Here is a 25,825-nt window from a genome sequence, read left to right as displayed (position 1 = left end):
GTGAGTTTCTCTGGAATAGAGTTTATCAAGGCAAATAGTCTGGGATAATGCTGGAAAGGCTGGTGACAAATTGTAGAGGGCATCAAGTGCAGACAAAGGAATGTGAATTCTCCTTTGTAGGCAATAGCTAAAGGGTTATGAGCAGGGAATATTATCATTGGTTCAATGTACCATACGAGAACTATTTTTCAGGAAGTGCTGGAAGATCTCTAAGGAGTGTCTGGGATAGTTCTGGTGACTGGCAGCGAGGGCCTGAACAAGGGCAGTAGCATGTAGAATGGAGAGTAGAGGATGGAGAAGTGAGAAGTAGAGTAGACGTAGACTTGACATGAATGGGAGAAGAGAGATGGAACATGAATTTGTTGGGATAAACTGGTCAGAGGAAGGCAGTTATAGGCTTAGGCAGACAAAAGAGGGAATGGAGGAGATACATGAGAAAAAAGGAAAGATTGGGGCAGCTATGTCTTGAAGAAATGGGAAAGAATTAGGATCAATAAGCATTTATTAACCCCCTCTTATATGCCAGGCACTGAGGATACAGAGACAAAGAATGAAACCATCTCTACTCTCAAGGAGTTTCCATTCCAGGTTGTAACTAAAGATATTAGCTGCTACAAAAGTGCATATATATTTAGGCAGCATTAATAAGAGCTTAGTGTCCAGTACAAGGAAAGTTATGATGTTGTATTCCACTAGCCTAGTCCAATCCCAGTGGAAATACTGTATGCAGTTTTGAGTGGCACCTTTTAGGAAAGATGATGAAAAGCTAGAGCTCTGTAGAGCATCTTCTTGGATTATAACTTCTGCCTGAGACAATCTTCTCACTACTGCTTTTCAAGTCATCTTTTTTTCTTTCTATTTCAGGTATGAGGCATGATGTTTAGAGTGGGACAATTTTATCAGTTGTAAAGAAAAAAAAGAAATTATATTACTTTATATTTCAATAATCTTTCCTGGTGCTCCGGAACAACACAGGTTGGCTTGTGAGTGGCAAGGATACCAAACAGAGATATTAACTGTGAGACACCTGGCCAATCTCATTTCAGTAACAGATCACTTGATGATTTATTTAGCACCTACTGAAATGCTAGCCTTGTATTAGCAGGAAGGAGGGAAAAAGAGGAAAATAAGCCTTTATTAAGCACCTACTATGTACTTGGCACTGTGCTAAAGCACTTTACAAATATTGCCTCACAACAAGTCTGGGGAGTAGATGCTATTATTATCCTTTTTTATGATTGAGGAAATTGAGGCACACAAAGGTTAAGTGACCTGTCCAGGGTCATACAGTTAATGTGTACAGAAATGGTAGACATAGTCTCTCTGAGTTAGATCATATCATCACAGAGCTCAGAAAGCTGGAACAATTACATTGTCAGAAACTGACTATATATGCAATAGGAAGGCATAGCCTACTCTGAAATCTTCCATTAGTTGTTCATTTTGGTATGGAGATGAGTCTGAGTTCTCAAAATTTAAGTATGTCAGGAAAAGAAAATTCTACCAGGATCTACCAAGCTAAAAGATTTTCAATATGGGCATAGTGATGAACTATATATCTGTGATCCAAGGACTGGCTTAGGTAAATTTAGAGAGGATTATTATTAAGGGGCTGGCCACTTTTAACTTTTTTTCATATTAGAACAGGTGATGAGGGGATGCAATTTGTATCAGAGGAGGAAATACCCATAGAAATGGAGTCATTACTATTTAGAAGTAATAAAATGAAGCATGGTTTCACAAAAGGAAGAAATCAGTTTGAGCTGAGGTGGCCCATGAGAGTTTTATGGAAGAGGGTGTATCTGACCTGAGCTTCACTGGATAGATAAAATTCAGGTAAAGAAGATCATAGATATAGAGTTCAAAGGGATCAGAAAGTTCATCTAGTCCAACCCTCTCACATTCCAGATAAGAGAACAGGCATAAAAAGATTAAGTGACTTCCCAAGGTCATACAAGTAGCAGCAGACACAAAATTCGAACCAGGGTATTTGACCTCCAAACCTACACTCTTACCTCAGCTCTCAAGCACTGGATCTTCATTGCTATACAAACTATATCTACATATACATACATATACACATATGTGCATACATGTATATATATGTGGATATATGTATGTATTATACGTGTATGTACATATTATACATACATACAGGTATACATGCATATGTGCAGTATATGTATATATAATCTACATAATGATGATGATTCAGTGCTTGAGAACCAACGAGGTAAGGATACACACATGTATATACACAAACACACACACACACACACACACACACACACACACACACACACACAGCTAGGTGGTGCAGTAGTAGATAGTTAGAATATTGGGCTTAGTCAGAAAGACTCCTCTCCCTGAATTCAACTCTGCCCTCAGACACTTACTAGCTGTGTGACTTTGGGCAAATCACTTAATCCCCTTTACCTCAGTTTCCACAGCTGTAAAACGAGCTGGAGAAAGGAATGGCAAACATGCTTTGTCAAATAGGGTCATGAAGAGTCAGACACAACTGAAAAACAACTGAACAAGTTTGCATATTTCAATCTATTAGACTGTAGGATCTTTGAATGCAGGGTCAGTTTTTTGCCACTTTTTCATATTGCTAGCACTTAGCACAGTTCATGGAATATATTAGGCATTAAATATTTACTTGTTGACTTGACTTAAGTTGTTTGGCATTTCAGGGTTTTTCATAAGGTGATCCCTTCCTATAGTTCTAGCTTTCTTATACTTCATTCTTCCCTATGTCTTCTCTGTCCTCTGAATGAGCTCCATTGACATATCTGTTGTTTCTTTTACACAACTCTGTCTCCTACCTCTGAGCCTCCATAGCTGGCTGTATCCCATGCTTGGAATGCTCTCCTCCACTTCTACCTCTTAGTTTCTCTGGCTTTTTCCAAGGTCACCTCAAATCTCACTTTCTGTATGTAGCCTTTCCCAGTTCCCCCCAATTATTGGCCCCTTCTCCTCTAAGATTACCTTCCATTTACTTTGCCTATGTTTATTTATCTACGTGTTTTCTCAACCATTAGAATGTAAATCATTTTGCACGGGGACTATCTTTACTTTTCTTTGTAACTTTGGTGTTTAGTACAATGACTGGCAAACAGTAAATGCTTAATAATAAATCCTTTTTGACTGAATGGCCACAACATGCTACCTCTTCAAATGTAGGGAAAATGAGCAAAAGTTTGGAGCTGGGAATGTGCTAAGGACGATGAAGAAACTTGCCTGCCTAAAATGTATGGTTCGTTAGGGGAATAGTGAAGATGAGGCTGGATAGATACAGAGGGGCCAGAATAAGGAAAAGCTTTGAATGACAGGCTGAGGAAGTATTCTTATTACCTTAGCTAAGCCAGATGGACCAAGTGAAAGATACAACATATAAGAAGATGACGAATTAAGAGCTTGAATACACCTAAGGAGAAAAAAGACTGGATTTGGAATCAATGGACCTGGGTTTGAATCCTGGCTTTGCCACCAACTACCTATGTAATCTTAGTCAAATTATTTAAGCTCTCTGCCTTCAGTGACTTATCTGTAAAATATAAGCAGATTGGACTACATGGCCTCTCAGATCCCTTCCAGCTCCAAAACAATGATCCTCTGAGAGATTATCTAGTGCAAACCCAAAGTTTTACTAATGAGGAAACTGAGCCCTGGAGAGATTAAGTATCTTGCCTCAAGGCCACACAGTTACAGTCCAGTTAGCAGATTCAGGATTCAAACTTAAAAGCTGAAAAATAAATTTTGAATGATAACTTCTGCCCAAGGAACAGTTTTCTAGTCAGTAATCCAAAGAAGCATTAGCGGAATGGATAAAGAGCTTTTTATTTGGCCAGAGTCCCTTTAAACAGAAGCCAGACTTCTCAGTGGAACAGTGTTGCTTAATGTTTCAGCATCTATCAAATGATATGGAAAAACATGGTTTCCCAAGTTATAGAACATAGATTGTCACAGCTGGAAAGGGTCCTTGGAAATCACTCTAGTACAATCACTTCTTTTTATAGACAAAGTATCTAACATTCAAAGAGGAGTAAAATGAGTTGCCCAAGGTCATACAGTGAATTAATGACAGTGCTAAGACTGGAACTCAGGTATCCTGGGTCCCTGGACAGTGCTCAAGTTCACTACCACTGTTCTTCTCTGCTTGGCTTTACTTCTAAGACTCCAAATTTTGCTTAAAATGGAATTATGGTACTTAAACTATAAACTCTTACTGTCTAGACCCACCCTGTGTGCCAGTTACTCATGGCATCAGGCTTTCCTTCCTCTCTACCTCTACTGCCAACAGCTTAGCATAGGCTCTCATCACTCTCCACCTTGTTATTACAATGTCAATACACTTTGTCATTACAATGACTTCCTGACCAGCCTACATGTCACCAATTTTGTTCTTCCAATACATCCTGCTCATTTTGACAGACTTATTTTCCTTATGCATAACTTTGCTCATGCTCATCTTCTGCCTGAATTCTTGCAAGGATTCCTCACTGTCTGTTAAAAAAAAAAAGATAAAATTCCTTAACTTATTTCATTCTGCCCCCCCCTCTGGCCTGAGTCATATTGCCCTCCACATGAATTATGCTTCAGTCAAAATGCATGTGCCCTGTACTTTCTTATGCTTGGGTTTTCATGCTCATGCTATTCTCCATGCCTGGTACGCATTACTTCCCTGTCAAGGTTTGGCTCAGTAGCTACTCCTCCATTAATCCCTCAGCTGAGAAATGATTTATTCCTCTGATTTCACAAAGAACTTCGTAGTCTTCTTATGGTGTTCTTAAAGTCTATTGTTTTATAGCTCACCTCCCCTTCTCAGCTAAACTCTAAAAAAGCCATCCACACTCCACTTCTTCTCCTCTGACTTTCTTCTAAACACTGCAATCTGGCTTCTGATTTCATTATTCAATTGAAATTACTCCCTCCAAAGTTACCAGTAACCTTGTTGCTGGAGTTGTGAATTGATTCAACCATTCTGGAGAGAAATGTGGAAGTATTTCCAGAGGGCTATGAATACCTTTTAACCCAGCAATATCATCACCATATGTCAAAAAGACATGTACAAAAAGAATTATAGCAGCTCTTTTCTGTTGGCAAAGAATTGGAAATCAAGGGAATGGCTATCAGTTGGGGAATATATATATGACTGTGATGGGATATTATTGTGCTATAAGAAATGACAAGCACGATGCTCTTAGAAAAACCTGGAAAGACTTACATGAACTGATGCAAAGTAAAATGGGTAGAACCAGGAGAATACTGTATACAGTACAGCACTATTGTACAATGATCAATTGTCAATGACTTGGCTATTCTCAACAATTTAATGATCTAAGACAATTCTTAATGACCCATAATGAAAAATATTATCCACTCCTAGAGAAAGAAGTGATGAGGTCTGAATGTAGGTTGAAGAATAGGTTTTTTTTAAAACTTTATTTTCCTTGGGGTTTCTTTTTGGTCAGAATTTTCTTTCACAACATGACTAATGTGGAAATATATTTTGCATGAGTGCACGTGTGTAGCCTATACCAAACATTGCCTTCTAAATGAGAGGGGGAGGGGAGGAAGGGAGAGAATTTGGAATACAACATTAAAAAATGTTAAAAGTTGTTTTTAATGTAATTGGGGGAAAATAAAATGCTAAATAAAAGCAAGAGCAACAACGACAAAAACAAAGTTGCCAGTGATCTCTTAATTGCCAAATTGAATGGGCTTTTCTTAAACCTCATTCTTCTTGACCTTCTGCAGCATCTGACACTATTGATAATCTATTCTCTCCTCTTGGTTTTAACACAGTTCTCTCTTGATTCTCTTCTTAACTTCTCCTTTTCATACTCCTTTGCTGGAACTTCATCTACATTATACATCTTAACTATGAGTGTCACTCAAGGCTCTGTACTGAACCCTCTTCTCCTTTCTTTTTATATTGTCTCATTTGTTAATCTCACCAGCTCCTATTCATTCAATTATTGTCTCTCATATGATGATATCCAGATCTATAAATGCAGTTCTAAGTTTTTTTCCCCCTGCGCTATGGTCCCAAATAAGCAACTGCCTATTTGACAATTTAACTGCATGTTGCATAGGCATCTCAAAGTCAGCATATCCAAAACAGAAATCATTATCTTCATTTCCTCTTCCCCCAACCCACTTCCTTTCTGAGGGCACATCATCCTTGCAGTCACCCAGGCTTACAACCTTAGTATCCTTCTAATTGATTTTCCTGACTCAAGTGTCTCTCCACTCTAATCTATAACCCTATATGGAGCTGTCAAGATGATTTTCCTAAAGCACAGATCTAACCATGTCACCTCCACACTTAATAATCTCTACTGGCTCCCTATTACCTCTAGCATCAAATATAAAATCTTTGGGTTGTAAAGGCCTTCACAATCTGAGTCTTTTCTGCCTTTCCCCACCTCTGCGCACTCTTTGATCCATCTATGATGGCCTACTTGTTCCTCACACACAACATTCCATCTCCTGTTTCCATGCCTTTGCATTGGCTATCCTCTATCCCTGAGATGATTTTCTTTCTTACCTCTGTCTCTTAGAATCTTGACTTCCTTCAAAATTTAGCTCACACATTATCTTCGGCAGGAGGCCCTTCTTGTCATCTTATCATTCGGCTCCCTGCTAATAATGCCTTACCTTCTAGGACTACCTTCTATCCATTCTATACGTTGTTCAGTAATTTTTTCAGTCTTGTCCAATTCTTTGTGACTCCATTTGAGGTTTTCTTGGCAAAGATACCAGAGAGCTATTTCTTTCTCTAGTTCATTTTATAGAGGAAGAAACCAAAGCAAACTGGGTTAAGAGAGACTTGCCTAGGGTCATAAAGCTAGAAAGTATCTGAGGTTGAATTTGAACTCAGGAAGAAGAGTCTTCCTGACTGCAGGCCTGGCATTCTATCCACTGAGCCACCTAGCTACATTTTATATGTACCTACTTATATAGATATTGTCTCTCATTATAATGAACACTCCCTTAAGGCAGAAATAATTTTTGCTTCTTTTTTGTGTCCTTGGTACCTAAAATAGTGTCTGGAACATAGTAAATTTTAATGTTTGTTGACTGATGTTCTGCATTTTACTTATTGTACAATATTGCATATTTATATATAAGGACAGAGACCAATATATTTTATTTATCTTCATATCTCCCGAAGCGCCTCACATAGGGGTTTACATATAATAGGCGCTTAATAAATGGTTATCCAAATAATTAAATTTCTTGCTTCCCATGGTCTTGTGACATATATCAGCTTTCTCTTGGTCTCCATGGATATAAACAGATTTACTGGAAAGCACTTCAAAGGGCATCTAGTCTAATTCATATCTAAATAAGATTACCCTCTATAATATACCTCGCAAATGTTCAGTCAGTCTCTGGTTCAAGACTATCTCTTCTCTCCATTCACCCCTCCCCTGCCCCACACATGCCCAGTGCTAGCAAACTCATTATCTCTTGAAGGCCGCTTCTGCTTTCAGGCAGCTTTAAACTTGTTTCCCAAACAGGGAGCTTAAAACTACTCCCTGATAGTTTTCTTCCACTGTCTTTTATTCTAGCCTTTATTATTCATGAAAGTTCGTTAGATATTTAATGACAGCTATGATGTGCTCCCTAAGCCTTTTCTAAATGTTCCTAGTTCTTTCAACTGATTTCTTTATGAAATGGATTCCATTTCCCTTTCCATCCTGGTTATCCTTCACTTGACATCCTCCCCTCTTATTGATAACCCCCGAAAATGTGATACCTAGAACCAAATGTGGCCTGATCAAGGTAGAGGACAACGCAGAACTATAATTTCCCTTAATCTTTTTTTTGTCTGCCACATCGCTCTGCTGACCCATGTTAAACCTGAAGCCACTAAAATCCCAAGGTCATTTTAACATCAACTGCCTCAACTGTACTTTCACAGTTGATTTTCTGAGCCTAAATGAAGGACTTTACATTTATCCCCATTAAATTTTATCTTATTAACTTCAGCTCATCTTTCTAGCCTGGTGAAATTTTTTGCAACCCAGTTCTGTCATCCAAGATATTAGCTGTCCCTTCCAATTTTGTGTCCTTCACGTATTTTGTAAACATGCCACCTATGCCTTCATTATCTTGGTAACTATTTAGCTAAGGCTAAAGCCCTCCCTTATCTGATCTGTCTCCCTGCTCTTTCCCACTCCCATTTTGAAAATGCATTAAGGCACTATTCTTGCCAAGAACTATAAAGGATGTAACCAATTAGAAGAATCTACCATCTGGTGGTGTGGGTTTGCCCAGAGTGCAGCCAACACTCAAACCACAGACATTAAAGTTTGGCAAGTACAGTTTGAGTGGCTGAATGGGAGGAGTACTACCTTGGATATGGTGGAGGGCAAAAATGGTTCTTGGGGCACTCATAGAATCTCAGAGGTGGAAGAGAGCTCATCAAATTATTCATTTCAGTCTAGATTCTGCCTCCACGAGCATCCTATAATTCTATCGTTCAGCCACCTTTTGGGGGATCATTGTCTTTTCTCCAACTGCTAAAGGGATTGTATCAGAATTGACCACTACCTTCCTGTACCCCAACCTGGCCATGAATCTGCTGCTTCCATCTCCCTAAATCTGTGGACTTAAGCCAGTTAATGAAGGCACCTGTTTCAGTTCTTAATTCAATTAGAAAGGCATCATGGTGCAGTGGCAAAAGCCATGAATTTTGAATCTGAAGACTTGAATTCAAATCTTGGTTGCATTCTTTACTACCTACATTACCTTGGATGAGTTATTTAAGCTCTCTGTTCTTCATCCATAAAAAGACAGAGGTTAAAGTCAGTGACTTCTAAGGTTTCTTTCAGCTATAAATCTATACTCCCATGATCAATTAAATTTGACAAGCATTTATTAAGAACCTGCTATGTGCTGAGACCATGATAAGCAGATAGCCTATGTGTATATTATACACACATACTCTAAGATATTCTCTCTCCCTCCCTTCCTATGTGTGCTTGCACACACACACACACATACACGCACACAGATATTTGTATATATGCATTAAAATCTATTATTTGAACTAGACCATGCTTCTGAATCAGATTCATAACATGATAATAACAACTCATATTTTTAATAATATCTTGTACTTTATAAGATGTTTTCTCCTCATTCATTTATCCTTTCGTCAGGAGACACTTATGAGGTACCCACTACAGATATTACTCCCATTTCATAGCTGGAGGAACAGATTTAGAGGTAAAGTGTCTAGCCTCAGGCCACAAAGACAAGGAGGTCAGAATTAGACTGAACTCAGGTCACTGACTCCAAACAGAAGGCTGTTACCCTAACTGCTCATTACTTTGTGTGTATTACCTACCCGACTAGATTTCTGAGCTGTCCACCTCTGCTTTAGCCTGTGGCTTATTTACCACCTGGAGTCCTATCTTTTGACAGCTTCAAGCTCTTTTTTCATAATTCTGTGGCTCTTCCATTCAATAAAATTTTCTCTGCTCTGTGTTCCTTTGTATTGTATACAGGGAAAAGGGTCCTAGATTCCAAGAGAGAGGACTGAGTTTCAAATACTGGCTCTAGCATTTACTACTTGTGTGATTTAGAGCTTAGCACAATGCCTGGCACATAGTAGACACTTAATAAACCCCTGTTGACTTGACCTGGGCAAGTCATTTAAATTCTCTTGGCTTTAGTTACCTCACCTTTAAAATGAGGACATAAAACAGGGCATCCCAAAAAGTGTTAGTGCAGTTTTAAGCTTTAATAGCTTTGAGATATCCTATGTAGCCCCTATACCATTGCAGCTAGAAATCTACAGTCCTATGCCCCTTCCTAGGACCAAGGCTCAAACTAGGCTACTCTTGTTTCCCCAGAGGCAACAGTTTCCTTATAAAAAGGTGAGAGAAAATATTACTAGGTCCCATAGATCCTGGGGAAAATTGGCTTCTCCTAATCTCAGTCTCTATTATCTATAAAATGGGAATAATGACCAACTACAGGAAAAAGCAACCAATTACAATGATCTAATAATGCCTTTTCACATTATAAAAATCAAACCCACTAAATAACAACAATCACCGTAGAATATTAGAATCAGAAGAGACCTAGACGATGTTCCCTCTGAAATGGGAGGGATTGGTAAAATATATTTCATTTCCTCCTCCCCCTAGCCAGCAGCCTGTTTTTGCATAGCCTGAATAAATAATGGTTTTCATGTATTTAAATGCAATTTTATTTTAAAATGTCAATACTGTTCTCAGTTCTTGGGCCATATAAAAACAGTGGGCCAGTAGGCCAGAATTTGACCTTTGGTTTGCTACCCCCGGATTAGTCCAATCCTTTCAGAAAACCAATTCTTAATGAGGGAAAGTCACCTGTTCAATATCACAAGTGATTTACTTATAGTAATAACACTGATGGTGTCTGAGGAAAGATGTAAACTCAGGTCTTCCTCACTCCAAATCTATCACTCAGTCTACCATACCACAGAGCTGCCTCTTATCACTTTATAGCTGTTTATATTACCTATATTTCCCAAAGCCTGAGCTCCTTAGCCTGGCATTCAAGACCCCTCACAACCTACCTTTAATATACTTTTAATCATACAATTTCAACTTCAGTATCATCCAACTGTCTTGCAAACCCCCAAAAGGCCTGCTTACTCTAAGAACAAGGGATACCTCTTAATGTACTTTGAGGCTCTGTAAAGTGAGATACGATGATGCAAAATCAGCTGGTGGTAGGAAAAATATTTCCAGTCATGATGGATTCTCAAAGCTCCCATACAGATGGCATAGACTGGAGGGGAAGGAGATGCCATTTGGAGCCACTGCATTATACATAGAGGTGCAGGGCGGGTAGATGTGAGTTAAAAGCATTTTGAACCTGTGCCAATGAAAGGGCTGGAGAATCATTGTCATTATCCTCTGAGGCACAGGCAGCAAATGAGGAAAAGGGTCTGTGATTTAGGCATAATTGAAGGGCTCACCACATTCAGGGGCCAAGCAAAAGGGGTACGGATGATTAGTGGGAATAAACTAATCTTCCTTTCGGGACCATACAGATTCACTCCTGACATAATACTAAGGCTAATTGATATTTAAACAGAATTTTAAAGTTTGCAAGGCGTTTTTTCACATCATAAACAACAAAAATAATAATAGCTAACATTTACACAGTGTTTTAAGGTCTACAAAGTACTTTATGTACACTATTTCATTTTATCCTCACAAGATCCTTGGGAGGTGGGTACTATTATTATCTGCTAATAACAGAAAGTGAGGAAACTGAGTCTGTTAAATGATTTGTCCGGGGTTACACAATTAGTAAGAACCTGAGGCAGGATTCAAGTCTAAGTCTTTCTAACTCTAAATCCAGCTCTTTTATGTATGCTAAAAGGGACTTAGTACCCTTGCCACTACTTTGCAAAAACTCCTGAATTAGAAGTAATTCAATTCAACTCAACAAATATTTCTTCAGGAATATGGATTTCTGGTGGAGGAGTAGAGGCAGTCCTCTGAGGAAGAATCAAGTGAGGCAAGGGATAAGCTGTACATGAATGGGGGTAACAGATTACCAAGGAGCTGTCAGAGAATTAGTTTATGGAAACATGAGCAAATCACATCACCTCTGGTCTCAAACGTTCACTTTTTAAAGTGAAGGGTTAAACTGCATGATTCCTCATAGACTTATATCTATAGTAGAAGTCTATGAACCAATGAATTAATAAGTGGTAGAGACTCTATACCAAAGAATACAGGAAACACCCATTTGTAGGACTCAATGGACAACAGAGAAGTATGTTGCCCTCCAGGATCCATAGATTTAACCTATGGATCATAGATTAAGAGCTGGAAGGAATCTTAAGGACCTTAAAAATCTCCAAACTCCACCTTTTACAGAGGAAGAAACCGAGATACAGAGAGGTTAAATATCTTACCAAAGATCATCTAGGTGGTAAGAAACAGAACTGAAATTTGAACTCAGTTTCCCTGATTCTAAAGGTAGCTCTTGTTCAGTTGTGTCCAACTCTTCATGACCTTATTTGAGGTTTTCTTGGCAAAGATACTGACTGGAGTGGTTTGCTATTTCCTTTTCCAGCTCATTTTATGGATGAGGAAACTGAGGTAAACAGGGCTAAGTGACTTGCCCAGGGCCACACAACTAGTAAGTGTCTGAGGCCAGATTTGAACTCAGGAAGATGAGCCTTTCTGACTCCACATCCTAGCCCTCTATCCACTGTGTCACCTAGATGCCCCACAGCTAGCTCTTACTCCTACAAAATTCTGTTTCCAGGGATATTAGGAGATAGTGCCAAGACTTTTCAAATCTGGTGACCACCACCAACTCCTGATGATTCGTGGGAGGAATAAGAATACCCCTCCAAGAAACTTAGAAAAAATTGCTAGAGATTATAAAATCCTAGGGAAGAGAAACAGAAGGGATGCAGGAAGTGTTTTTGTTTGTTTCTGTTTTGTCACTGCTACTAACAGGAACAAAGGTGGATTTTGTTAAGAAGATGATGTGTGAGAATGAGACTCAAACTCCTAGATCATGGCTGACACAGAAATGAGGGGCTCCTGGCCAGGCATAAAGTGCATCCTTTGAAGGTCAACAAAAATATGTTTTCCTGGTCTTGCAAATCTGATTAAGAAAGCTTTAAATGGAAAATAGAGGGAGCAGATAACAGCCCAGCTGTATCTGCCAAGCCAAATACCAGCATATAGTAGATACAGTATTTGAATTAGAATATCAGTGAAGCAGAACAGTAATTCAGATGAGATAAAAACCAAGAAAAGAGACAGAAAAAAATAGATTCACATTTCTATACAGAAATACACAAAGTATGGTTAATAAAGAAGGTGAGCTAGATATCATACTATAAGGTTGAATCCAACTCTTTACAGCTATCAATGAGATTTTGTAGGATTCAAAACCAGAATATAGATATATAAGTATAAGTCTTAATTTAAAGGAATAGAATAGATAAGTGGGGAGATAGAAGAGCATTCTATATTAAGAAAATATACTGAGAAGGGGAAATCAATGAACCAGAAGACTCTTAGTAGAGGATTAACAATAAGAGAGAATAATATTAGCATAGGACCATACTAGAGATCACCTGGAAATAAGTGACAAATAGACAAATAGTTATGGAAATTAATCACAAGTAGAGCTATGTTATACTAATAATGAAAGACTTCAACTAGGTGACACTGTGGATACAGCACTGGATATAGAGGCAGGAGAACTTGAATTAAAAATGGTCTAAGACAATTACTAGCTTTGGGACACAGGGCATGTCACTTAATCTCTGTCTGACTCAGTTTTTTTTATCTGTAAAATGGGGAAAATAAAAGCACCTCTCTCTCCGAGTTGTTGGGAAGATAAAATTACATATTTATAAAATGCTATATAAATGGTAGCTATTATTTTTCTTCACTCTTATTATCCAGATGTGCTAGAGCATTCTCTCTCTGCCAAAAGGAGAACACCTTATACATTAACCAATTGCGTTATTAATAGTTTCTTTTGGCAAAAAATAAGAGAATGCAACAAAGAAGACTTTGCTATTCTAGATCAGAGCCTGACTGTAAAAAAAACTGTTTGCTAAATGCAGGGGAGATGTGCCCACTCTCTATGTTGGAATCTATGACAGAGAAAGTGACTAAGGTGACAAGCATAAACTGACATGCATTCCAGACTTTGGGTGAGCAGATTTCAAAAGGGTTCAGAGAAAGAGAAAGCAGCTTCCTACAGGATAACCGCCTACAAGGGATGCCAGCAGAAGAGGAGAGGGAATCTCTGAAGAAGGGGATTATGAAAAAAAAATATGAAGAAGAAAAAAGAAAGATTATCTAAAAGCTTGATGCAGATTGTCAAACTTTGATTTTGAAAAGGCAGGAATAGATGATGGAAGAAAGGTCAGGCAAAGGCAGATAAGTAGCAACATGTGGTACAGTCCTCTAAGAAGCAGGTCAGCGGTGTTGTTAAAGAGCATAATGGGCTGAGAATTGAAATGAATGCTCAGAACAGCCACCACAACCACCACCACAACAAAAAGACCTGGAAGTGACTGAGTATGTCAGGAACAAAGAAGAGAAAGCTCACTGTGGGATGAGGGGACATGAAACTCTATAGAGAGAAAGCAAAATTCTTATTTTTCTTTTGCTTTCTCCACACCAGAGAATGATCTTTGGACTAGGAAGCAAAGAAAAAAATGATTAACATGAGTAGAAACCCAAGAAAAACAAGGAGATTAAATTAATTCACACAGTTATTCTCAATTAGTTCAAGTCACTATGCCTACATGATCTATATCTCAGGATATCAAAAGTGAATGTATATACGTAAGTGAATGTATCAATAAATGTAATTGATGAGCCATTGTCACCCATCTTTGAAAGATCATGAAATACAGGGAAGGGAGGCATCATTCATAACATTAGATATAGGCAAATACTCAATTTTTGATAAAAGGAAGAACATGGCACCCAAAACCTATAGAATGGTGAGTTTGACCTTGGCAAAATTCTAGAAAATATTATTAAAATGTTTTCTTTGTTTGCATGAAGAAAGGGAATTGATGATTACTGAGAGGCAGCATGGATTCATGAAGAAGAGACCACAATAAATTAATGTCATTTTCTTTCCTGACAGGGTTATTAGACTGGTAGGTCAAGGAAGTAGTGTAGATAAGAAATCACTTAGAATTTATTGAAGAATCTGACAAAACTTTCATACTATGCTTATGAACAAGATTGAGAAGTATGGGCTACATGAGAGTCAGATGGACTCATAAATGGTCAAACGTTCAAAGAATAATCAATAACAGGTCAATTGTAACTTGTGCTGAAGTCTATAGTGAAGTGCCTTAGGGTCCTGTCCATGTTTCTGTACTGGTCAACATTTTTATCACTGACAAAGATGAAAGTCTAGATGGCATGCTTATCATACAAATTTACAGATGATATGAAGTTGAGATGGATGACAGAATCAGTATTTTAAAAGATTTCAACAGACTAGGATAATAGCCCAAAGTGAACAATGAATATAACTGGTTTAAGTGCAAAGACCTATTTTGGGGCTCAAATGATCAACTGCAAAAAAGACTAAAATGGGGGAGGTAAAGATAGACAACAGTCTAAAAATACCTTGGAAAAATATTTGTGGAACACTAGTTCAATAATAGTCAAGCAAGTAAAATGGTAATCAAAAGAACTGATGTAGTCCTGGCTGTCAAGACAGATATGGTTCCTAGGAATGAGAGAGGTGATAATCCTGTTATATTCAGCTCTGGTCAGTTCATGTTTGGAATATTGCATTCACTTCCACACCACATTTTAGGAAGGACTCTGACAAGTGGGCACATATCAAGAGCAGGGCAACGAGGATGATGATGAGTGAAAGGAAGTAAGAAAAAACTAAGAGGATCAGTTGATGAAATTAGGGCTATTCAGCCAGCAGAAAAGGCAACATAAAGTGCACATGGTTGCTCTCTTCTGATGCTCAATGGGCTGTCATATAGAAAAGGGATTCAACTTCTTCCGCTTGGCCTCAGAAGCATTTAAAGGAAGCAAATTCTAGATCATTACAGGAAATCACTTTTTAGCACTTAGAACTATCCCACAGCTGCAAGGCTACTTCTTAGAAAGAATGATTCTCACCAGGTGTCTGCAAAAGGAATAACTCTTTAGGTATATGAATATATACATGTATATGTGCGTGTGTATGTATGTGTATACATACATATATACACCCGAGGAACATATATGTATGTGTGTATACACACATGTATGTGTGTTTGGGTATATGTGTGTGTGCACACATATACACACCTAAGGAGGATGCATATATATGTATGTATATATGTGTGTGCATATATGTATACATATACACATACATATACATACATATACACACACACATATATGTATATATATATGAGTTCTGATATTCTTTGACTTCATTAGGGATCTACTAATTTCAGAGCCCCATGTGCCTCATGTCAAGGAAAAATTAACGAGTGAAATCATATTCCTACAGTGGTTTCACTGCACTTTACACCCACCATTTCATTTAATGCTCACAAAACACCTCTGAGGTAAGGAGTGCAAGCATTATTATATCCATTTACCATATAAGAAAATTGAGTCCGAAAGAACTTTATCTCTTGCCCAAGGCTACACACAGAGTCAGGACTTTAAATCAGATATTCTACCTCTCTATCTAGGGTTCTTCCCACACACCACACTCTATCTTATAGCTCCCTCAAACTCTTTGCATCACCACCAACTGCCCACTCTTATTACAAGTTCCATCGAGTAGAGCAATAAGCTAACTTATTCCAGTAGGGGTGTTGTGGGGAGACTAGCAGAACAGTTTTTAAAGCATTCTACAAAGTCAAAACAGTGCAGCAATGCTTCTTTTTAATCAATGGCATGACTAACAACAATCCATTACCAGCTACCACATACTTTAGGTGTGGGTGGCCAGACTTAGAATGTGGTTCGAGAAGCTCCAGTGAAACACTGAGTTCATCTATTATGAGGGGTGGGGGAGAGCAAGGAGAGAGTACACTGGTTGACAGGGAGATGTGCGGAGAGAGCAAAGGGAAATAATTCTAACACATTGAGCTGTATAAATATTAGACAGTGCATTTCCCAAATGACCTCAAAGGTCCTTTTTCCTAATTCTAACATTCTCAGCTTCCATAAGGAAGGGCTAGGAAGTGGCAGAGGCCAGACTAAAGTTCAGGGTTCATCACTCAATGCCATACTGTTTCCAATACATGACTTGATAGAAAAGCTATTGCTGGGGAAGCAGTTGTAGTATAATGGAGAGAACACTGAGTTTAGATTCAGGAGGCCTGACTGCAAGTACTGTTTCTGCTACTTACTAGTTATTTGACCATGGGCAATGAATTTGCCTCTTTCTGCCTCAATTTCCCCATGTATTAATTTGGAGGATAACTCCTGCCTTATCTCCTTTCTACGGTTGCTGTAATGAGAGAGCAAGGTGTCATACTAGAGTACCAGAAAGGCCTGAGTTCAAATCCCACCTCTAACACTTTCTGTGTGATTCTGGACAATTCATTTAACTACTCTATACCTCAGTTTCCCCATCTGTAAAATAAGGGAGGTTAGACTGAATGGCTTGTGAAGTCCTTTCCCTCTCTCAATCTATAATCCTATGAGTCAGGAAGACCTGAATTTGAATCCATTTTCAGAAACTTAGTAGCTTTTAACCTCTATCAATCAGCTTCAATTTTTTCATCTGTAAAATGGGAATAACATCCTTACTCAAAGGGTTATTGTGAGGATCAAATAAAACAACATATGTAAGGCACTTTTCAAACCTTAAATGCTAGTTTTCGTTCTCATAAATAGAAAGTATTTTAACACAAAGCATTGTAAAATCTAAGTTGTTACTATTTTCGCAATGGAAAATGTCTAAACTGGATTATCAAAGATGAAGATGGTTCACTTCACAATAAACAATCAAAGTGAAGACCAGGGCTAAACGAGAAGAATTAACACGATAAACTCTTTCAGAGTTTAAAGTCTACACACTGTGGCCAAATTCATCTCCTCAAAGCCTCAGAACCATTTTCATCAAAAAATTCTCCTCCTTAAGAAGCCAAAATGGCTATTACCTCCTACAAAGGGTCTTGTTAAATCATTGACTCATGGTGTATCAGAGCTAGAAAGGGTCACATATCTCAAGCATTTGAAGAACTGATGTGTGGAGGAAAGATTAGACTTGTTTTGCTTGGTCCCAGAAAGAAGAATCTGGAATAATCAATGGAATTTGCAAAGAGATTAATTTAGATTTTAGACAAAGAAACCCTGCTTAACAATCATAGCTGTTCAGGGATGTGATAAGTCCTTCTTCCATTGAAGGTTTCAAAAACGTTTGCTGTGTATGTTATAAGGGTGATTCCTTTTCCAGTATGGATTGGACTCAGTCACTGATGTCCCCTCCAAGTTTTAAATTCTCGGATTCTGTCTCCTATTTTACAGAGGAAGAAACTCAGAAGGTGGGGATAGTGGTGGTGAAAATGACAGTGAAGATCCACAGCGAGCAATAGAACACAGAGTAGAATGTATGTAGGCATCTTGAGTCTAGCACAGTCTAGGACCTCTACCCGACATCACAAGTGCTTTAACAACACAGATGACAACCATTTGGGGCTCACTGGATACTAACAAGAAATGTGTTTGGATCTATTCCTTTTTCTTTATTTCTTAAAAAACAAAAAAAAACAAAAAAACAAACACCTGAGAGGGAGGCCTAACTGCTAAGATAACCCTTCTTGTCATTTTTATATTGCATTCTAAAAGGCATCTTCTGACTATCTATTTACTGACACAGAGTCATCCTCACCACTAACCATACTGTTCTCCCCATCTGCCTGTGCTTTAGACGTGGTCTGCACCTATGGAGATTTTCAGCTTTCAATAAACTCTCCCAGGGTCACCGTCTCCTATCTTAATGACTCTCTCCCACATCTCAAAGTTATCCAGAACTTCCTATGAAAAAAAAAATCAAACAATTTATAACTCCCCCTTCCACATACACACTCATTTTTCTCATGTGCCCTGAATTCCCACTTAATACCCTGCAACTGGTGGCCTGAAAATAGCCTCAGATTTTACCAAGAGATCACACAATCACAGCTGATTTCTGGAGATATAATTTTCCATTTCCTTCAACACTTTGAACTTTCAAGGATACATCCTCCTTGAAGTATTCCATATCTCCCCACCCTTAACCCTAATAAAAAGCAAGTTCTCTCATATTATATCATAGCATCAGATAGCAAGAAAGTTCCTGGACAGCAGGGATTGTGTTTTGCCTTTCTTTGTATCACCAGCTTTTAGCACAGTGCCTGGCACATAATAGGAACTTAATAAATGTATATTGACAACATATTGACTAATTTATCAGATTAATAATATCTCATATGTAAATCATCATAAACTAGCTACAAGTAGTAACTCTTACACAGTAACAAATCAAATTTATATTCCAAAATCTCATAGTTAGAAGGTATCTGAAACTAAAGATGACAGGATTCATAAATGACCAGGAACCCAGTTCCAATATCCACAAGTCCTCTAGACTTTGCTTGTAGACCTTCAGTAAGAAGGAGCTCACTTCCCCCTAAGGCAGCCTTTTCTACTCTAGGATAGACCAAATTGTTAGGAAGGTTTTCATCATATCTAGAAGAAACCTGCCTCCTGAAACTTCTACTCATTGTTTCTCATTCTACATTCTGAGACCAAGCAGAACATTTTTCATCCTTCCTTCCCAGTGATAATCCTTTGAATATTTGAAAACACTTCCAAATTCTCCCCTTCCCATCCCAGTCTTTTCTTCTCCAGTCTAAATATCCCCAGTTCCTTCAGCTGGTATGCATGACACGTGATACAGGTTCTCTTTCTCTGGATATGACTCAGCACCCTAAAATATAATACCTACTCCAGATGTTGTCTGGCCAGGACAGAATAGAACAAGGGTTTCATTTTGCCTAAGGCAAGCTAGGTGACTACAGTAGATATAGTGGCCTGGAGTTAGGAAGACTCCTCTTTCTGAGTTCAAATCTGAAGTCAAATACTTACTAGCTGTGTGACCATGGGTAATTCACTTAACACTGTTTGCCTCAGTTTCCTAATCTGTAAAATGAGCTAGAGAGGGAAATGGCAAAGCATTCCAGAGTCTCTGCTAAGAAAACCCCAAATGGGGTCACAAAGAGTCAGATATGACTGAACAACAAAATCATCCTGCTAGGAATCCTTTCTACAATAACCCCTTCACATAATTCTCTAGCTTCTGCTAATATTCACAACTATTAAAGCTATATGGTTTACAAAGCACATTCCATAAACTGTCTCAAGTGATCCTTAAAACAACGCTGTGAGGCACAGGTTAATTCTCACCCCCATTTTACGGAACAGTCAATAAGGTTAGAGATGTATGCTAACTTTCCCAAGTTCACACTGCTAGTAGGTGGCACAGCTAGGATTCTAACCCTTACTCTCTGCTTTCAGGGTTAGTGCTCTTTCCACTACCCTGGCTTGCCGATCTACAAAACACTTTCCCAGATAAATTTAGTCATGAAAGTGTTATAATCTCTACTTTACATAGGAGCAAATGAGAGTCAGAGAGATAACATGACTTCCCTAGAGGCATACAACTAGTAAAAAGTATGTGCCAGGACTTAAACTGAGCTCTCTTGGCCCCAGACCCAAGTCCCTTCTCATTAGACCACTGATTTAGATTATAGTCATCTTTATATATGCTTTTTCTCCCTTATCCTAAGGAGAGACTAGTTCTAAATTATCTTCATATCTTCCTTTATCCTTCTATACACATTCAGCTTTATCACAAAGCAAAGCATTCTGCACATGGTATGCACTTAATTACTTTTTCAGAATGAATCAACATCCATACCCAAAGCAATCCCTGGCCACTTTCCCCTCACCCATTGTGTCATCCCAAGAAACTCTACTTCTCTTTCTACATGTATGCTGGTCTTTCTATTATTATTCATTCGTTCACTCCTCCATTCAATAACCCATTGATTAATCTATGTGCTCAACTGTTGTGCACAGGGGGAGATATAAAGGTAAGCATTGTTGATTTAGAGTTGGAAGGCCCCTCTACTATCATCTGGTCCAAATCTCTCATTTTACATATGGAGAAACTGAGGCCAGGGAAATGGTGATATTGGCTCAAGGTTATAAAGCTGGATATTGGCAGAGCTGGTACTAGAACCCAAACATCCTGATTTCAGTCCAATGCTCTGCCAAATGAACCAATGGAGCAAGCCAGCACCTCGTAAGATTAGTACAGGCTAATAACAGTAATATAATAGCTGGCTTTATGTAGTATTTTGAGGTTTGTAAACACCATCTCACTTAAGTTTCACAACAAGTTTGTGCTAAACATATGATAGCCAGTACTATATAATAACAATACAAAGTTATCTGATTGGGATCTTCCATTATGGAAACAAGCAGAAAGAAAGGAAGGTAAAGGGCCCTAAACATCTTAAGAAGCCCAATCACATCTTCAAACTTCTCATTGCAGCTGTGCCATCCACCAGATGTGGTTGATAACTGCCTACTGAGCATAACTTTTGCCTATTTTGCATAACCATACAAGATACTATTCATTATGTCATTTGATGTACTTAGATGCACGTTAATTGCCCAAGCTTTTAATTTTCTCAGTTCAGGCACTTGAAATCCATCTATTTTTTCTGCTTCCTTTAGAGGAGCTCTTATCTATTCTATCCTCAAATTCCTTACCTATACTGTTGTTATTAATCTGTTTACCACCTCAATTGCTTTGATGAGTAGATGGAGTATCTTAAATAGATAATATTAACTCTATCAGATGTGGAACTGAGTGTGTAATGTCTCACCTGGCCCTTATTAGGAAGCCCTTTTACATTTAGCCTATCCCAAATGGGTGCTGTTTTCCCTTCAGGATAAGAGGAAGTCTCCAGACTCAAGCCTCTGAAATACTTGAAAGTTTCTTGTGTGATCCCAGATGTTTATATCATCATGGGACCCTGCTGATCATGCTGGACCAGGGAACTAAATCACAACCATATTTACATTCCTCAAGAAAGAACAACCACTGTCAAGTTATTTACAGTAAGCTCAAGGGCAGAATTAGCCCATTGTATGAGGGTTCACAGATACCAGCCACTGAAATGACTACAAAGACCCCAGGAATTTTGTTATGAATAAGGCTTAGTTTGGATTTGTTTTCAATAACCCTTCCCTCCCCATTGCCTTTTTCAGGGCTCTGGTAGACACTAGTCAAAAAACAATAAAAGGGAGAGAAGGTAGAATGTTTACTTACATCTATACGTCATTTCAAAGCTGTCGCTGATGTTCACTATATCAATCTGGGGTAGCAGTTTCGGGGGCTCTGTGAGTTGTGACAATGCGAATCTAAAAGCTGCATGTTCCTGGGATTGCTGATTTGGAAATAATCCCCCTATAAGGAAAAACAAAAACATACCATATGGGTTTTAAACATAGCCACAGTGTATCAGGAAACTGGCTAAACACCATTCGTAGGATCACTGGGTCATAGAATGTTAGTAAAAATTGTAAGGGACTTTAGAGCATAAAACGTCAGAAATGGAAGGAGACTCAGAAGTTATCTAGTCCAAATCCCTAATCTTATAGAGGAGGAAATGAGGTCCAGAGAATGGAAACAATTTTTCCAAGGATGCACAGAGAGTTAGCGGCAAAGTCAGAATAAAATCTGAGTCTCTGGCTAGTGCTCTCTTCACTATGCCAGGCTGTCTTCTTTTCTCTGCTATACAACATTATAGTCCAGTCCAATTTGCAGTGAATCCTGGATTTGACACTTGCTGCTCAGCTTTGGCAAAATCCATGAATTCCAGGAAGCTTAGAAGCATCTCTCACTCTCTCCCACGAATATACACACTTTTCCACCCCCACCAAGAAGCATGAGGGTTCAAACACGCTGTACTAGCCGTCATGTGTCTTGTTCTATAGTCCTGCTTTATATAACCACACTTTCCATATTTCAGTGCCCAAACATTTGGGCCTATTTATTTCATGCCACTAATGATGACTTAGGTCAGAGGAAGGAGGGGAGGTGTGAAACTTCATTTTCCCGAAACTACCCAAGTGACCCATGTGTATTTATATGTATATAAATAAATATAAATAAAAATCATATATATAATACATATAAATACGTGTGTATAGAGGCACAGAATCAAATATATGTTGCTTACCTAGTCATATATATGTTCATAATTTGTGTAGGCAGTATCATATGGGCACACATACATACATGTCACACATAAACACACATACAATTAGGCACATAGTATGCACTAATCTTACATGTAAATACATGTAACATGCAATAAGGGTACAATATATGTGCGTAACAAATGTATACAAACTTTATACACAGTTATTTAGAAAGATATGCACATATTCATATAGGCAGGCATATTCAAACTCACGTACAACTTCTCCTACTGTGAGTACCTTTCCTTTAAGATTTCCTTCCATTTACACAGTACATACTTTGCATGTTGTCTGCCCCAATAGAATGTAAATACCGTGATGGCAGGGATTGTACTTTTTTAAATCTTTCTTTGCCCTTCATTACATACCACTTAATAAATGCTTACTGATTGACTGATTTACGTATATGCATATGATACATATCCACAGCCCAGCATATGGAGACACAGGCATAGATAGAAACATATGTATACACATATATCTAATTGATATACAGGGCATCCTGAAAGTGCTGTTTTCAGCTGTTGTGCTTAAAACTGCACTAAGACTTTGGGACACCTTGTATATAGATGGAGATACACATACTTATCTACATATGTATACGCATATGCCTACACTCAGACATGCAGATAACACATACTCATACACAAAGTACCAGTATGTACACCTGCACCCCCATTTTAATAACAAAACAAACTCTTCCAGATTCAGTATTAAGGAGGGAACGAAGCTCCACTCCTCCCTTCTACCCCTCCCAGACACTAGCCTGCTGGAAGACCACACCCTGAACACTTCCCTCCCTCTTCCATCCCTCCTCCCCTCCCCCCTCCCTTCAATGAATGAAATAGAGGGTGGGGACAACTCTCCGAGCTGGTGCTGTCAGCAAGCTGGTGGGGTGATGGTTGGGAGCCTGGCTGAGGAAGCCAGCAGGGAGCCTGTTAACACGCAGAAGTTTGCCGCACAGACTATACGAACCCTCACATAAGCACAAACAGGAGCACAACGCACCCCGCTTTCCCACCGCCACCACCCCCACCCCCCAACCTTAGTGTAACAGGTGTCAGGGAACAAAGGGAGTTGAACCAGCCATGATCCGACTCTAAAGCTTTTTGCTCGGCGTCAGGGCAGTGAGGGGGTGCGGTGGGGGGAGGGAGCCGGGAGACGAGGCGCCCTCGCATTGCTGCACCACAACAACGTGTACCACGGACACACAAAGACCCACAAACTCTGGGAAATGGAAACTTTCCACGAAGGATCCCTTGGGGGTGAGAAGGGAAGGCGGAGTGTGGGATGAGGAAGAAAAAAAATAGGCGAGAAGCTGTTAACAGAGCTGGGTCCCTGTTTCACACCACGCTTAACACATGTGTGACTCGACCCCCCTTCTCCCCCTTCCCCATCCTTCATCGAAGGTTTTTCGGGGTTGATCGATGGCACGTGTTCACTACCTAGTAGGCTGCAGCTTGGCGTTGGGGGTGGGGGAAAGGTTTTGTTTCGTCCAGGAGAGATCGAAGGCAGGGAGGGGGTGGATAGACAGTATAGTCGAGATGCTGCATCTTGGAAGAATCCAGGAGTCACTTTTACTTGATGGAATGGAGCAGAAGAGACAGCGGAAAGGGGATGGGGGTTTGAGGGTGGGGGGAGGCTCGAGGCAAGTAATGGGTAGATTCTCCAATGGTGAAGGTAAAATCCAAGGGTTTTTTGGGGGGGGGTTATTTAACCAAAGGAAAAAGAGGCTGATGAATTATTGAATAGTGGGGTGGGGGTAAGGGCGGAGGAAAGAAGGCAAGGATTGGAGAGGGAGCCCCATTGCCTCAAGCTGCTTGCTTTCTCGGGAGAAGGCTACGCTGCCGTCTTATCCATCCCCTCAGCCCACCACAGCTTGCTTTAGTTTCTAAAATGGAGGAGGGGAAGGTTAGGGTTAACTGAACGCCCACCATTCCCTTGTCAACCGCAGCCTATTTGCAAAGCGCCGCTTCCACCATTTCACGCGCACGCCGTGTGTGTGTGTGTGTGTGTGTGTGTGTGTGTGTGTGTGTCCGCGCGCGTGCGTGCACAAACTTCCCCATGCCCCCCGCCCCCCATCTCTCCGGGAGAGAGGGTTAACAGACACCCCTTCCCTGCGCTGGCAGCCCCCCGGGCCCGTGGCACGTCCGCAGCAAGCCCAGCCGCTCCTGGCCACGCGCGGAGGACAGCCGGTGCACCAAGGCAACGACCACCAGCCCCCACTGCCCAAACCTAGAAAGTGACTTCCAGCCTCCTCCCCATCCCCAGCCAAAGGTTTTCCCACTCACCGATCTGAATGTTGTTGGGGAAATTGGCACCTACTACCGCCCCTAGAAAACCGGTGCAAAAGAAGGCGAAAATGCACTGCATATTCCTTTTTGCATTGGCGAAAAAAGAAGCCCAGTTCCAACCATAGATTTGGGGGTTCCCTGCTCTCTTCCTCTCCCCGGCTTGGCGGCTGCCCCTCGGGCGGCCCCTCAGCGCGCAGGGCTGGCTCCGCTCCGCTTGCAAGCCGCCACTTCAATTGCCTTAGCACCAACTGGCGGCAGAGCGAGCTGAGCCGCTGACTGAGAGAAGCCCTTCTTCCCCCGGCGCTCGCGCTCTCCCTCTCCCTCTCCCACTCTCCCTCTCCCTCTCTCACTCGCTCCCTCGCTCTCTCGCTCTCTCCCTCTCACACACGCGCGCACGCACGCACGCGGCATTTCCATCAGGCTTAATGCCCGCCTCGCTCCGAGTTCAACAGCTGGGCTCCGCTGCACATATCCCCCCACCCCCATCTATTCTCCTTCCCCTTCCCTTTCCTAACCTAGGCCGGGGTGGGGGTGGGAGTGGGAGACAAGGTTGCTTTGTCTTTGGAGGGACAATTCCCCTCCCCCTTTCCCCCTACCTTTCTTCTAATTAAGCACCCATATCGATATAGCGCTCTCCTTTTAGTAGATCTTTGTGATTGCACAACTACTTTTATCCCCATTTTCCAGAGGAAAAAGCTGAGGCTCCGAATTACGGTT

The 25,825-nt window shown here is 40.0% G+C and overlaps 1 protein-coding gene across 11 annotated transcripts in view; it reads right to left on the bottom strand.

Annotated features, from left to right (window-relative positions):
• GRIA1 (glutamate ionotropic receptor AMPA type subunit 1) overlaps positions 1–25,437 on the bottom strand; it is a 345,686-nt gene extending 320,249 nt beyond the window's left edge. For 2 of the 11 annotated variants that reach the window (XR_011971948.1, XM_072630785.1), the window contains exons 1-2: positions 25,106–25,437; positions 21,880–22,017 (exon numbers count right to left, since the gene is read on the bottom strand). Coding sequence is in view for 7 of the 11 variants with exons in the window: in XM_072630785.1 (XP_072486886.1) it covers positions 21,880–22,017; positions 25,106–25,187 (220 nt within the window). In the remaining 4 variants the exon portion in view is untranslated. Of the gene's footprint in view, positions 1–21,879; positions 22,018–25,105 lie in introns of those variants that run through there. The other 9 variants (XM_072630786.1, XM_072630789.1, XM_072630787.1 and 6 more) reach the window with 6 other exon arrangements.
• Between the last annotated feature and the right edge of the window lie 388 nt (positions 25,438–25,825).

This window comes from Notamacropus eugenii, chromosome 1, assembly GCF_028372415.1.
Source record: "Notamacropus eugenii isolate mMacEug1 chromosome 1, mMacEug1.pri_v2, whole genome shotgun sequence".
Classification (NCBI taxonomy): domain Eukaryota; kingdom Metazoa; phylum Chordata; class Mammalia; order Diprotodontia; family Macropodidae; genus Notamacropus; species Notamacropus eugenii.
This window is presented reverse-complemented; position numbering and strand designations above follow the sequence as displayed.